The 16659-nt window shown below is 34.6% G+C and overlaps 2 protein-coding genes across 3 annotated transcripts in view; one reads left to right on the forward strand and one right to left on the reverse strand.

Annotated features, from left to right (window-relative positions):
* Positions 1-16659, reverse strand: part of LOC123538959 (receptor-type tyrosine-protein phosphatase kappa-like) — a 124419-nt gene that overhangs the window by 51772 nt on the left and 55988 nt on the right. The gene's annotated exons all lie outside the window — the stretch shown is intronic.
* The window catches only part of LOC123538961 (sodium/hydrogen exchanger 9B2-like), a 28810-nt gene that overhangs the window by 2866 nt on the left and 9285 nt on the right, over positions 1-16659 (forward strand). Inside the window, exons 2-12 of one of the 2 annotated variants that reach the window (XM_045323397.2) lie at positions 2758-3229; positions 7888-7978; positions 8467-8649; positions 9806-9981; positions 11371-11477; positions 12180-12344; positions 13174-13282; positions 13752-13888; positions 14247-14418; positions 14811-14885; positions 15600-16492. In XM_045323397.2, coding sequence (XP_045179332.2) covers positions 2806-3229; positions 7888-7978; positions 8467-8649; positions 9806-9981; positions 11371-11477; positions 12180-12344; positions 13174-13282; positions 13752-13888; positions 14247-14418; positions 14811-14885; positions 15600-16039 — 2079 coding nt within the window. In that variant the 5' untranslated portion in view covers positions 2758-2805 and the 3' untranslated portion in view covers positions 16040-16492. Of the gene's footprint in view, positions 1-2757; positions 3230-7887; positions 7979-8466; positions 8650-9805; positions 9982-11370; positions 11478-12179; positions 12345-13173; positions 13283-13751; positions 13889-14246; positions 14419-14810; positions 14886-15599; positions 16493-16659 lie in introns of those variants that run through there. The other variant, XM_053530457.1, reaches the window with a different exon arrangement.

A 16659-nucleotide genomic window follows, 5' to 3' on the forward strand; every position in this document is an offset into this window, starting at 1 on the left:
AAATCATTATTCTTTAACGGCAGTTTTTTGAGAGTTTGTTTAGTTTTATATAATTCTTAAATTAAGTCCATTTTACATAAATTTATATTTAATAAAAAAGAAAGGTAACACTTTAACATTTTCATAACTTTGCTTAATCCACGGCTATTTTTATCAAATTTATATCAATTTAAAGGTCTTAAATGGAAGTTTTTACTGCTTGTTAAAATGACGCGCCAAAATTAATGACGTTTCGACGCCATGACGTCATCCAAAATATACATTATTTTCAAGATGGCGCGATTGACGTCAGATCAACGCATTTTTATCGTCAAGCATTATTATGAAACAAAATGTGTAACGGACGTTCAGCGAAGGTTTAAATATCATTTTAAGAATACAAGTAAATACAAATGTAAGCAGGAAACATGTTTACAAGATCGTACATAAATTTGAGCGATGTGGGTCAGTAGCGGATGCTCCAAAAGCAGGTCGGCCGAGGTCCAGTAGGAGTGATAAAAACGTTGGTTCGCTTCGGGAAATGCTCTTGAATAGCCCAGAAAAGTCGGTGAGACGTTCTTCCTCAGAAATCGGAATTCCTAAAACTTGTGTTCATGACATAATAAGGAAGGACCTTAAACTTTTTCCCTATAAAATTCAGATTATGCAGAGTTTAAGTATCACAGATCAGGTTCAAAGACTTGATTTTTGTCGCTTGGCAGTTGACGTTGCCGACAATTACGCTGACGCATTTCATGATGTTTGGTTTACAGACGAGTCGCATTTTCTGCTGTCTGGCCATGTATGCAAACAACAGATGGGATTCTGGGCAAATGAACAGCCTCATTGTTTTACAAAGAGACCATTGCATAGTGAGAAATTAACGGTTTGGTGTGCTATGTCGTCACACGGAGTGATCGGACCATATGTGTTTAAGGCAATGTGAATTCACAACGGTACCTGTCGCTTTTGAAAAACAAGTTTGTTCCAGCGCTTCGAAAGCGAACGGAAAATATGCAAAATGTCTGGTTCATGCAGGATGGTGCGACGGCACATACATCTAATATTGTATTAGATTATCTTCATGAAACCTTCGGCGATAAGGTGATTTCCCGACGATACCCTGAAGTGAAGGATTGTGGACAATCTTGGCCCGCACACAGTCCTGATTTGAACCCGTGCGATTACTTTCTCTGGGGCTACCTGAAGTCGGCTGTTTACAGACCAAAGCCAGTGGACACGGATATGCTGTTGAAAAACATCAAACGGGAAGTGAAGAAGATCAGTGAAGAAATGTATGGAAATGTTATTAACAATTTCATAGTGCGAGTTAAACAGGGAAAGCTGATGAAGGGCCGTCATCTTGAGAACGTCATTAATTATTGAAATGACGCATTTGACACAAAAGGTACTTTGTACTAAAAAATTGTAAAAATGATATTGTTTGACATATTAACTCCACTGTTTTACCGGAAAAATCTTACATATTTGTTTTATATGTATGCGTATTTTGTTGCAAATTCTCCAACATTAATTCAAAATTCTGAAAGTATGAAAGTGTTACCTTTCTTTTCGGACACCCTGTACTTATCAATTTCCTTTTTTAGCGAGTGTTATTTCAAAGTTTATCTAGTTATAAATTATTCTTATTTTAGTGCATTTTACATGACTTTATTTCTAAATTTAATTTGCAAATTAAGTCAGAAATCATTTAAATATCAAAATCTAACAAATCATTTCTTTGTTTAATTGTATACGATTAATAATTTAGTCCATTTTACATAAATTTATTTCTTTATCTAATTCGCATGGTTAGAAACCGTTTCAACATCAAAATTCACAAATTTTAAACAGTAAAAAGAACAAGCTAATTATATAAAAATTCCATCCAGGTAAGGGGATACTGCCTCGGAGTTTCGTGAAATCATCTCGCGGCACTCGAAATGACCGTTTAATTGTTTATTGCAGACTCGGAGTCGCGCGGAGTGGCCATAAAATATCGGTACATATTATAGTGTTACCTGTATAATTTCGACTCGGAGTTCCGTCAAGTAATTTCTCAGAGTGACTCGACGAATTTCCGCTAAAGTAATAAAACTACAACAGTCGGAACTCCGAGTCAGAATTAGGCAGTACTCGAAGGAATTCCTCATTAAGCAAGATTTTTCCTTCGAGGAAAAACGGGAAGTGGGTTTTCAGTGTGAGCTGATCTGTATATCAGATCCAAATTTCATTTGAAAAAAAAAAAGAACACTGACTTCATATACTTTATGTAAACATAAACTCGACAAGTTCATGTGTATTAACAGTACTATGCATTAGGTTTAAAATAAAACACACTGTATACATGTATAGATAAATGCAGTATAAATGTGTACTACCACTAAAAAAACTGGCTGTTTTTTAACGAACAACTGTTACTGCATGACATTTAATTATGAATGTAGCCCTATATGCAAACATAATTTATATATTTAGTAAAGTGATGGGGATTTTATACATTTGAACTAAATATCTGAAGATAAACTGTTTAAGATTAAATATGCCCAATGGATATCTTTAAATTGTTAAAAGCAATAATTTTATGTTACATTTTCTTCCAAACAAGAGAAACAAGAAGCTTTAGCAATACTTTCAAGAAGATTAAAGATTGGAAAGATGTGCGCTAGTAAATTATTCATCACGTCATTTATGTTTTTGAGTATTTATAACCGACAATGTAAGTGTAACAATTTATGATAATAATAAGATATACCGTATCCTTAATGTTTTTATTAGGCAATAAAACGACATAGAAGTATTTGACCAAAACAAGAACACTGCAGAATGGGCGATAAATTAGAGCTACGTCTACGCGACGTAAAACCAAATAGTGACCATGTTATCAACGGAAATGCCCAGCACGAGGTCAAACCGCAAAAGGCAGACGCTGAACAAGATGAAAACTGTTCTGAACTTCAAGACAGTTGTACAGCCTATTGTATCCCCTGCCTTACCAGACATAATCCCCTACCAGAAAATGCAAATATTTTCCAGAAAATACTACATGGGTTTATGCTACCACCGCATGGAAACCTGGCTTCGTATTTCCAGTTTGCAGTCGTATGTTTACAAGTATGGATAATCCTTTATGCTTGGACAAATACCGAGGCGTTGCCAGGGGGGAATTATTTCTCCCTTCTTGTTTTGTTTATTTGTTGTGCTTTTGGAGGCTACCTTATCTCGTTCATCAACTTACCTCCCCTGCTTGGTGAGAATTTTTCAACTTTTATAATTTTAAATTACTGTTTATATATTTTATAATTTTGAATTACTATATCTTAGTTTTTTTTGACAGGTAAGAAATGGTATTCTTAGTCGCAATACAGTACACTCTCTGAAAAAATTTCGTTGTGTAACTTAAGTCCAACGGTGTTTCAAACTTTTAGGGTATAAATGATTGTTTTACCTCCCATAAGATTCTAGCATTTTCATTGGTTAAAAGAATTCCTAATGACCTGACGAGAATACGTAATCACACGGAAATTGCCGAGTGTCAATACGTGTCCAACGGCATCTTATGTATACATAAAAGCTAAGGAACTTAAAACATGAAGGAACAATATACATGTACATTGTTTCGATCAAGAATAGACACTGAATGTCATTCTTTACAATTATTCCGCTATCTAACTAGAGTACATATGATAAAAAGTTTGAAGTTCTATAATATATCAATTAATTACTATTCTATCTGTTCATTATGAGGACACTTGTCTTCTTTTTGTCCCATATTTTAATATAAAATTCAAATAAATGTCTGTGTTTCTTTATCGAACAGGCTGTTGTTTAGGTTAAATGGTCTGCTCCCATTTTTGTGTTTTTTTGTGTATTCCGTCGCGTCGTGCTATACATTTACATGTACATTGCTTTTCAATGTCTTCCCTCGGGCAAAGCAACTATTCTCTATACCGTGTCAATCGATCAGTCTCCAACACAGTAGTCTCCCCTTACAGTGCAGAGACCCTCTGCGATCACAGTAGTCTCCCCTTACAGTGCAGAGACCCTCTGCGATCACAGTAGTCTCCCCTTACAGTGCAGAGACCCTCTACTATTACAAACATTTGTATCAATATCTTAATACATCTTTTCCTTATCGTATGTATAGTTAGGCTAATGTCGGTGATAAAATAAAAAAGGAAAGAAAATAATTACATTTGAATTTCATTTCCACAGTAATGTGATTCTTATGGTCACGTGGTATTTGTGACGGCTACAAAGTGTATTTGAATTTTCAAAAAATATCTCAAACTTTTTTTTGAAAGTTTGCAAAGTATTGTTATTTTATTACATCTTTATTTTACCAATTATTGAAATAATGACGTTATGGTATATATAAACAGTAGTATAAATGAAGCGTTGCTTGATATTTTTTTGGTACATAAAGACTTGATGGAGCATCTTTTTTAACCTGCTCATTCGGCAATTTTAGGAAGTTCTGTTTTGTTTTGTTTGTTTTTACGGTCACATGGGCTTTTTGGTGGAACATTTTGTAAAATATGTCAATTCAAACAGTGAACAGATTAGCCATATATAAAGGAAAAGATAAATTAGAAATGTTTAACCTCATAATTAAAACAGCTATGATCTATAAAATCTTCAAGGGTCCAAATCTTATAGAATATATGGTAATTTTAGTATGCATTTTCACCTAAAGTTTTCCGTCATTCTCTAAAATGTTGCTCCATATATTATACATACACATGTAGATATTTATATTCATTTGACAGCTGCGATAAAGGACAATCGTATAGAGCGCTATGTGGCGATGCAAATCAACTAAAGTTATAATTATTTCTACGCAGTTGTACCTATACAGAACAAAGCGAATACTTTGAAATCTTGTAAAAAGTTGACTAAACTGGCCTGCAGAAATACAGTTTAATCGTTTTTCTTTTTTAAATTCGGCTTTATAGTAACAGGATTGGGTTTTTAAAAGTTCTCCTTTAGGGAGCTTATCAACAAAAAAAAAAAAAAAAAAAAAAAAAAAAAAAAATAACTTCCTAAAAATGTCGGATGAGCAGTTTAAAAAAGACGCTCCATCTAGTCTTTGTGTATGTACCAAAAAATATAAAGTAACGCTTCATTTATACTACAGTTTATATATACCATAATGTCATTATTCCAATAGCTGGTAAAATAAAAAAGTAATAAAATAACATTTAATCGCAAACTTTCAGAATATCACTCAAGATATTTTTCATTAAAATTTTACGTACCTTTTCGACCAGGGACTATAGCAGCATTGTAAATTAAGTTTTGTAGTGCTGAAACAAGTATATTATACGGATCACCTTAAAGCATATGTACATATGATTTACATAATGAGCAAAACCTGACTAATGTAACCTTAGAAATGGACTTTTCAAACCTAGAATAATTTCATAATACTGATACTTTTCTTATTTCAAAACTCTTTTACGCATTGCATTTGCAAAATGCTTTCAAAAAAAATCATTAAGCTTTGAGATTTAACGTTGCCGTATTTTGACTTTTCTACGTACTGTTTAGTTATTTGAATGCACATATTTAATAGACACAGTCTTAGTGTACAATAAATTAAAATTTCTATTTGATATTACTAATTGAGGAAATATACAGAAGTATTTTTCTCTCTCAAGTTTTCGTATTCTTTTTTTCCCACTTTACGTACTTCATTCATACTTTAGGAAAGAACTGTGCCTTAAAACAAACACATTCGGATATGACACGCTAGTAGTTGATGTATAACATATGTGATGATAAAAATATCTTTTAATAACAAATCGCTTATAAGACAATATATAGAGGATACTTGTTTGTTTGCAGTGAGATATCGAAATATATCATCACCGATAAGGGAGACAATTGAATATTTTCACGAAGGCGGAGCCTGAGTGAAAATATCAGAATTGTCTCCCTTATCGGTGATGATATATTTCGATATCTCACTGCAAACAAACAAATTTTCTTTTTATTTTATGCTAGCTTGTGAAGATCAACGAATTTTCTGTTTATTACGTGCATAAATGTTCATATAAATCCAATATTTTATGACGAAATTCGGATTTATTTAAGCTACCGTGTTACATATGATACATCCGCTAAATTAACTTGGACACTTAGGCACATTAATATCGAATATTGGTGATTAGGTTCATTAAATCAACACGACGCCATTTTGTTTTTAAAAACAGAAGGCGACAAACAAAAACTGCATTTAAATATTTTGTGTAAAAATACACAGTCCGCGGCTAACAGAGACATTGACAAATGCCGGTAGTAAAGTAGAAACATAATTAAACTTTTTCGGGTCAATCCGTCAGTTCGTTGAATAACCGGAAGCTTGTTTTGTTTACCAAAAACACACGCTGAAGGTCAGATTAAAAAAAAAAAAACAACACGAAAAATCTAAGCAACTGTGGAATATGCGTATGTCCATGGAAAAGCAAGCTGCAGAATTAAATATCATCATGGATTCAATAGAAATAGCTAGGAAATATTGATCTAGGAGCTGCATAGCATAACAAACTGAATGGAAGTTGGAACACAACTGGCTGGGCTTGGAGTGGGAAAGTAAATGCTGGCATATTACGTAAGGTTGAGTTGATGTCTTGTGATAATTAACTAAGACAACAACCAACTAAATGTGCTGTCGCCAGTAAAATCTACCACACGATAGTGAACCAATGGAAAAAAGTAGAGGAAACACACATATATCTGTAGCTACATGAAATTATGGCAAGGCCTAGCAACCAAGCTGACAAAGGTAACATTATTTCTTTTGCAAATTTAATTATGTAGCTAGCCTGTTCTATATAGGATTGTCTAGCAGTTCATGACTCGTGTATGGTTTGAGTATTTGTATCATCCAGTAATTTTAAAGGCAGCAAAGGGAGGTAATTAAAGAATATATATTTCAAGGGAGATAATTTATCTGGAAAAAAAGAAGTTCGGCACTGTGAGTGATATCGATTTATATCTCACTGCTATTTTCCAGTATTTCACCAATAAGCATAAAATAAAATGTTAAATTGTCAGTACATCAATTAAACATCATGTTTAGTGGATGTTGTTTCTTGTAAGTGCGAGCAAATACTACGAAATTCAGTCAGATCAAGTAAGTATAGTAAATAAAAAATGATCCACGGCTTTGACTGTACATAAATAATCTTTAACATCTGTTCTGCTAATTTAGATACATTTTAATGCACATAATTCGACATAAAAGACATTCTTGTGATTGCGGTGCATTTAAATGTTAAAATATATGCAATAATTTGACATTTAGTTTTCTTAGTTTAAAGTGCCATATTGTAACTTAACCTTTAGCCTGTTGGCGGCAAATGATTCTGCCTTTGCGACCAGGTGCAGACCAAGATCAGTCTATTTAGTCAGTAAAGTTTCAATGAACACCCCTTCGAATAATAAATGGTACTGCCTAAATTGAATGATGGACCAGTCCATTTTAGAAATTTAGCATTTTAAGGGTTAAGAATAGTGTACACAAGCTTTACTGGGCGAAATCTGACAAACCCGCTTAAAAATAAATAAAAAAGAAAAGGGGAAAAAAGGAATAAAACAGAAATAAATTAAAAATAAGACATAATAAAAAACAATCAAATGTGAATTCCAACGGTTCTACTATAAATCTCATAAGAATAGTTTTCTACAACGATCAAAATATCCGTTTGAAAACAAAAAGTCACCTAAAATTTATTTTTTAAACATATGAGGCTAGACTCGACCCAACTCTGAATTTTCAGTTGGCAAAATTGGGCTGATTATACATTTAAATTCAATGTTTAACTCAAATTGTTTAAGAAAAAAATGTTAAAAAAGCTTCGCACTATCGTATATAACGCAATATATGTGTATTTTGATTTTCAGGAATGCTAATAATGGGTCTTTTGTTAAAGAATTTACCTGTAATTAGAAGTGTTGGTGACAATATTGATGGGAAGTGGTCTGCAGTTTTAAGGTAAGTCTAGTGAACCTGTTTCTTTCAGTGCATGGATTTAGTTTAACCAATTGCTGAGCAGGTGTGCTGCTTTCGGCTAATGTGCGTAGGTCGCATGTTCGAATCCCTAACTATAACCACTATCTTCATAGATCCTTTCAAAGGTGCAAGTGTTTGTTTCAGTTCAAGGGAAAGGAAAGGAGCAGTAATTTAGCGCAGTTCATTTAAAATAAAAAAACCTGCATAAACAATCGCTGAAAAATAAACAGCTTTTAATTTAAGTAAACATTGCAAGTTGTTTCCCTATTAAAGCTTAAAAATTTAAAAACGATATGAAGCTGTCTCTAATACTGCAATCCTTTTTATACAAAACTGACATTTACAAAAGAAATCCCACTAAACAGGCAATGCTCTAAGATGAAATCGGAGCAAAGCTATTGAAATCATTAAGGTAATTAAATGATATTTAATATTGTACAACAACTTTATCGTTTTCTTCTTTATTTCAGGAAAGTTGCATTGACAGTAATTTTGACACGTGCAGGCCTAGGATTGGATGTAATTAAGCTGAAGAAGCTGTCGTGGGCTGTGCTTCGCCTCGCGTTCATCCCGTGTGCTGCAGAAATAGTGACAACTGCTGTTGTCTCACACTTCCTGTTAGGTTTTCCGTGGGCTTGGAGCTTAATGCTAGGGTAGGTTGGATAAATTTATGAAAGTTCCATTGCAAATGTAACAACTTGAACAATTTTTACAAGTTTATTTGCATATATCCATTAAGTCATAGACCTATACAAATAATAGGGGATGAAAATCCCCGAGACGGTAACGTCCGTATAAAGTTATTCGTCTTTGTTGTCTGCATATACCAAGGCAATTTTTTCGATGTTTTCCTAAAGGTTAAAGGTCAGTAATTCAAATCCTTCTTTGTTTCATATAAAAAACGACAACTTCAGGTCGTCTTTACGTATCTTTAGAGAACATCACTTTTTCCTACACCTATTTTTCATGGAAGCTCTATCACAAATTAACGAAAAAATGAAAAGAAAATAGGAGGTTATAGTTCCTAGTGAAATGCCAGTCAGTTGTGGTCTGCTACCCTAAAAATTGCGCAGATTTGCTCTCTCACCTACTTCCGGTTTCGATCTGCAAAACTTGCCATGTGGGATGTATGAACATGAAAACCGTCTCATTTCATGCAGAATGTATTCTAGTAGTGAAAAATGGTGATTAAAGCACTCGTTCTACACGAATTTGCGCAAAAAATGGGAAAATTAGGATCTATTTATTATGGACTTCTTTCGACTACACAACGGAAGCACATTTTCGACCGAATTACTGACCTTATTCCTAAAGCCAGTACGAGAACGCGGCGAATGAAGTCACCGTGATATTCGCTGTAACAGCTATGACGACACTAAATGTAAACTTGATTATATGAAGTGAACAGGTTCTCGTGAAGTTTCACTTTCTTTTCATTCTATGCATAGAGCATGACGTCACTCATTCCGTAGTGTGACAGTATGAAAGCGCTACCGTAGTGTACATAATGTTTTCTTTTGAATAGTGAATAGTTTCTCTGTAAGCAGGATATGATAAATCCCCATTCTAGGCGGTGCCTTAATTCATACTATGAATAATACGACATATACATAATTATAATATAATTTCAAATTTGTACTGAATTATACAATTCTAATAAATATTGTTATATGAAACGTATAAGCTGTCACAATAAATCAAAATTTGCTGTATTAAAGCCTCACTACATTAAAAGGTGTTTAATATTACATATAACTTCACTTTATGTCCTCTTAATGTCTTCAATTATTGTTACCTTGGTTATTTCAGGTGCATTATGGGAGCCTTATCACCGGCTGTAACAGTTCCCTCCCTTGTCAGCCTGCAAGATCGTCGATATGGCGTTGGTAAGGGAATTCCCACAATGCTTCTCGCTGCTGGTGGCCTTGACAACGTCCTTTGCGTGACAGGATTCTCGGTTTTCTTTGGCATTATCTTCTCAGACAGTACGTAATTAGAAATATAATCTGAGTCTCTTTCCTCTTGTCATCCAGAAAATAGGATTGATTTTCCTGTTGTATAAAGTCTAATGAAAGAAATTAGATAACTTAGAAACTGAAAATAATGTTATTAGATATCTCTAATATATTAAATAACTAAAGGTTAAATAAATTACAGGGGGGTGGGGGGGGGGGGATGGGGGCGAGCACCTGAACACATTTGTAACCAGACCATCATTAATAGATTGTGACTTCTTGACCTATCTCAGAATAAATTGCAATACTCATGTGTTTGAAAGGATTTTACCTTTGAGGGTTTTTAACGATAATACTATGAAAATTATTACGTTATTTCGTATTCAGTTTTAGATTAATGAGGTCTTTGTTAAAAAATATTCTACTCTATTTATTTTGGATATTTGAAACCTAGTGTAAATATTACGAATGAACCTAAGCAAAAACGTGACCCTAGTAGGCGTACAATACGACCAATTATAACGTGCAATGTACTTACTGAAAAAGACTGAAACATTTTGAAAAAGATTTATAATCGTTTTTTTTTTTTGGGGGGAGGGGGGATGTGGGAATGTGTGCGTATGTGTTCGGGGGAGGGGGGGTGGGGGGGGGTGCGTAAAGTAGCATCAACACAAATTTAGGTCACACGGCGCCTTTCAAACTTTTGATTCTGGAGGGAGACCCATGTGCCCTTCAATCAATCATTTCCGGCACGGACAGGAAACCCTCGAACTTCCATACGCCTGCTGGAATACCTCCATGTATATAGGAAAGTTCTACACACTTATAAATTCATAAATTCATAATGGGCAACGGAGTCACCGGTGTCACCCGGCCATGAAGGCCCCTGCTTGTTTTTAAGTTCAATGTTATCTATGTGTTATTATTATTATACCAGATTTATATAGCGCCCTTTTCATGATCAATTTCACGTTCAAAGGTGCTTTACATAGTTTAGATGCAGCCACACAGGGCGCATAATTCATCCTCTACTAGTACAGACACAGAGCGATCTGACCAGAGGGACAGAGTGAGACAAAGCACCCACACCCAAGAGACCAGATCAGAGCTCCGAGCTACAGGTGTAATAGCCTAGCTCGTTGCGAATAGACAGCCTGGTTCTTTTAACGTGCCCAATGTATAGCACTGATACACGCAAGGATTGCCTGGGTTCCTGACCAGTACACCTCTAGTTGGGTAGGAAACACTGAAAAGCGTTTCTGAAAATTCCCGAGTAGCTGCCGGGGATCGAACCCCAGACCTCAGGATTGGAAGGCCAGTGTGCAAACCACTGAGCTATCCGTCCAATATTGATATTAAATCATCAAGTACCCAGTGATATCACAATAAAACAACAATTATATTCATTTTTACCTTCAGGTGATTTGGTGGTAACAATATTCAAAGGTCCTATCGGTGTGTTTGTCGGCATAATTTATGGGTTTGTTGCTGGCATCTTCCTCTGGTACATTCCCGCCAAGGACTGCGTAAGTATATTTATTCTTTGCTTCAATTCGTACCTAATTTATCTCTCATGTGGATGCTAAGATCTTACGTTCAACGTCTAAAACATGTACTCACGCATTAACTGTGTTTTGTCTATTGCGCGTAGGCATCTCGTAAAGTCTTCATAGCGATCTAAATCATTTAGTGTCACTATAAAACTGCTTGCGTCAGAATTTTCACCGCATGATGATGAAGGAAAAATAAGCGCGGTATTTGTCATAACTGTGTTCTTGCTACGGCGATTTCATGTCAGACTTTGCTACAAGCCCTTTTTAATTACTAATACGTTTGAGCTATTCGTCAACTACGTCTGATTCATGTATGCTTGCTTCGAGGTAAGGTATCAAGTAACACAAATCCACCAGACGTAATAATTCTGTTATAAACGTTTCTTGAAGGCGTTTGATAGTGTAGCGGAATCAACAAAAAATACAAGGATTGTTTTACAACCTAAAACATACGATCTCATGTTCGGGTTCCGTGTTGTTTAACAACCATTTTTCTCATGTTTTGAAACACTAAGTCATGGGTGTCATATATAAACATACAATGATAAATTCACAAGATGGTCATGCCCGTTAGTTCTAACAACAAAGAAAACCAACCCATTCTTAAATAGTTTGGTATATGGTTGAGATAAACTCTGTTCTTAATATATTCTCAAGAATTATATTTTCCTGCAGGCCAACAAAGTTTTCTTTCGATCAATGTTACTTCTTGGTGCCGGACTGGTAGCTCTGTTCGGGAGTTCAGTAATCAAGCTTTCAGGAGCTGGACCTATAGGTTGTCTCACCACAGCAACGGTAGCAGCGTACAAGTGGCGTCAGAGAAGGCAGCCAGGAGAACCAGTATGCCATTACTCGATCCTTTTTTCCTATAATGCTTATTTCAACAAAGTTTAAAGACATATGGGCTAAACTGCCCAGTTTATTCATAACGTTAAATGCTATAACTCTGAAATGATATTAGGAAATATTTCTCTGCTTGTAAATTAAAAACATTTTGATGTACTGCATTGATGCAACAGTGTCAGACATAAACGAAATACGAAACATTTATGACATACTTAATATTTCTCTTATGGCCAAAGGTAATGTATTTTACCGATTTGCCAATAACAATGAATGAATGAATGAATGAATGAATAATGATTGCATCAATCAACGAATCAACGAATATTTCTCATATAGCTAAAATATCAACCGATTTTACCGATGTTTCAAATATTACTGATATATTTATTCAATATTACCGATATATCTAACGTCAAATCTCAATTTAGATAACATTTGTTTGATAGAACAAGTACATTTAATATCACTGATATACGTTAATGACAATTTCATTGTTATTGATGTGTCAAATATTACTGAAACATTTATCAAATATTACTGAGAAATTTGAAATTTGTCAAATATTACTGAGAAGTTTGAAATTTATCAAATATTACTTAGAAATTACTGATAACTTTATTTAATCTTACTGAGAAATTAAATATTACTGAGAAAATTATAAAATATTACTGATAATTTCATTGTTTAATTTCCATTCGCAAATATCGAGGTATTTAGAAAATCGATGAAATGATATTGTTTCAAATGTATTTTTTTTATTATCTAACAGTTAAGCACTGATATACCAATATATTCGTAGTTACACATGAATGTTGTTTTACAGGACGAAGTTGCAAGCGTAATGGCCCTGGCCTGGTTGATTGTACAACATTTTCTCTTTGGCCTTATTGGTAGTGCTGTTGATGTTAGCAAAATTCAGTCTAGTACCGCTGGTTAGTAAATCCATATTTCCTGATATTACATTAACTAATGCTTATTTGACAAGGGACAAATTCAAATTTCCTGATATAACGTAATTTGACAAGAATATATCAAGATTTCTTGATAATATCTAAACAGTATTTGAAACGAGTCAGCAAGGTGTCTCTGCTTTTATAAATTCAGAATCTGAGTTGTTTATGATATGACATATTTGCTTTCAGTAAAGTCATATATAGAATTTATGCCCAGATCATAATACAAAACTACAGGTGAATCATATAGCTGTGGTAAACTGAAAGCAGTTCTCATTATAAGCGCCAGCATACACCTTTTAACAAAATTATTAGACAATACAAGTGGATAAACACTATATCATTAGTCCTTCACACATTTGTTCCAATGAACCATTCTATTTCTGTCACAGACGATAGTCCTTTAATAGAAGTTGTTGTTAAAAAAGTTTTTTTTTCACATTTGTAGGTCTTGGTATTGCAACACTTGCCATTGGCCTTGCTGTCAGGAGTGTGCTGTCATTTACCGTCACCTTGGGAACCGGTTTTAACATCAAAGAACGAGTGTTTGTTACATTGACATGGCTCTCAAAGGCTACTGTACAGGTATAACTTGTTTGTTTTAAGTATTTCTGACCACGGTTGTTGTAATATAACCCTAAAGTCTTTTAGAAATTTGAAGGTATCTTACGTCCATCGTCCCACAAAGACAGACAAAACCATAATTTGATTAAGTAATCTATTTTGGACTTTCCTAGTAATAACACATAATTGTATAAAGATATTTTGGTATATGAATTTTCTAGTATTCTTAGTTCAGATACATTTGATTTTTAATTTTGATGTAACTTTGAATTTTCAGAAATTGTCCAAATTGTTTAAGTTAATGTTTGTATTGCCTGAGCAAAAGCCTAACGGTGTAAAAGTTTAATTGATACTAGAAACTCTTAAACTCTGTTTGTAGGCAGCTACTGGTGGACTGGCAATTGCTGAAGTCATGCTTTCAGACAAACCTGACCCCGATGATGTGAAGTACGGTACAGATGTACTAACAATATCTGTACTGGCAATTATTATATGTGCTCCTATTGGAGCAACTCTGATGGCTGTGCTGGGTCCAAGATTCCTGGCACTTGGTATGTTAAAAATTAGGTATACTGACAGCGGTATTAGCAAAAAATGTAACGTTACCAATGCACATTAACAAGTATTAAAAAGAGAAAATAAAGCTGTCAAGATTTAAATACTCATAGTGTGCGTGAACATCCCTTTATGTTATGAGAGTTGGCTAAATATTCGATAAAATATAGATATTTAGATAACGGCAACATACTACGTCGGTATGCTCCGTATACTTTAGAAATGTAAATGTCCGTACATCTGATTAAAATGGTAATAAAAACGTGCAACAAATGTATACAATTAACACACTGTTGAAAACGCTTATAAACATCAGTGTTGAATAATATAATGGCCAGTTTGTTCACGTCAGATCAGATTCAATGTATTACCTTTTGTATACGAATAGGTGATGATGAAGACGCCGAAGCCGAAGAAACCAAAGGTGATGTTAAGATGGATCAACACATACTAGATGAAATAGGTAATTACAAAAACGCTTTGGGACGCATCAGTTTCGCTTGCTTAACTTTTAGCCCATTAGATACGCCAGGTTAATGGAAATGCACTGTGTGTATCATTGAAGGTTCCATGTAAACCGTGGGGCCTCCGTGGCGGAGCGGTTAAGGTAGCTGACTTCAAATCACTTGCCCCTCATCGATATGGGTTCGAGCCTCACTCGGGGCGTTGAATTCTTTATTCGAGAAAGCCATCCAGCTGGCTAACGGAAGGTCTGTGGTTCTACCAAGGTACCCGCTCGTGATGAAATAATGCACGGAGTGGACCTGGTGTCTTCCTCCACCATGAAAGCTGGAAAGTCGCCATATGACCTAAAATTTTGTCGGTGCGACGTAAACCCCAGCAAAATAAATAAATAAATCCATGTTAACCACCTAATGAACTCATCTGCTGATGTCTCTCAACTTTTATGGTACTTTTGACATATGCATATATTGAGTTCTACTCAACCGGGGCTAGGGAGCATGAAGGTAGCATGTATTTCCACAACCGTCCATTTTCATTTTTGTCGCGTTGGGCGACGTGTGGGGACATAATGCCTATTCAAACTTACCTTACTGCATGTATATATCAATGTTAATACAACTACTTAAACTTTAAATTAATCTTTAAAGAGACATATATAGAAATAATATTCCATCAACTCTATCATAGAGTCCATCAGATTTTAACTTTTCAGACGCGCCAGAAATCACGCCACCGACAGAAATCAAACCTATCGAAAACAACCAGTTTAAGTCCGAAATATCTCTAACACTACAAAATCGCTCATCAAAATTAATCCTCAGTGAACTAGATCCCGTGGACACGCACTCTCTAGATTATGTCGACACAGATACTGCCTCCAACGACGGTGGTCAAGGTGGTTTCGAGAACCCTGCTTATGAAGGAATAACTGACGATGAAATAGTCTCAGAAAATACTGATGATAATGATATAGACACCTCTGAAACAAATGATATTGTTGAAAGTGTGGATCAAACATTCTCAGTTATTGATAGACTAGAAGCTGATGACAAGAAACCTGACAAAGAAGAAAACAATGACATTAAAGCAGATTCATCCTCAAATTCGGAAATAAAAAAGCAGAGGAAAATGGAGGAAAGTTCATTACCATAATTAAAACACATTCAGCTAATGAAATGGTTGAAAAATAAAATACCTTCTTGAAACAATTGATATTGAATAACATCAGTTTGAGATCAACCATTTTCGTTTGATTGATTGCAGGTTAGGGGAATGATTAACGCAAGTAAAAAAAAAGAAGAAGCAAAATGTATTCTTCCTCATATTCCGAAGAAACTACTCAAGTCACCAAAATGTAAAAAGCTTCGATTCATAATACGGATAAAAAGCCAAAGATTTCCCTTAAACCAACAATTCCGAAAGTTAATAGAATCGAAGTTGTGAGAAAGTAAACAAAGGATAAGCAGTGAATTTACTCTTCCTGTTGTATATAAAAAGCGACATTGCAATAAGGAAAGACCGCCTATGCTGTTAATGATGTTGTTAGATGATTTTTATTTGATGCTGTTATTGCCTGACTTGTAATAAAATCTTCCATACTCAAAATCTTTTGTCGTATTATATTAAGACACGTATGTATAAAACCTTGAAATAAAAATGAATTATGCTACCTACTTAAATATTCACCTATTTTGTATAATGATTCCTTTATGAATAATTCCACTTTGCAAAGGAAATTGTTCGTAAAGTTCCATAGTTATAACCAGGGTATA

Source organism: Mercenaria mercenaria, chromosome 18 (genome assembly GCF_021730395.1).
Source record: "Mercenaria mercenaria strain notata chromosome 18, MADL_Memer_1, whole genome shotgun sequence".
NCBI classification, from domain to species: domain Eukaryota; kingdom Metazoa; phylum Mollusca; class Bivalvia; order Venerida; family Veneridae; genus Mercenaria; species Mercenaria mercenaria.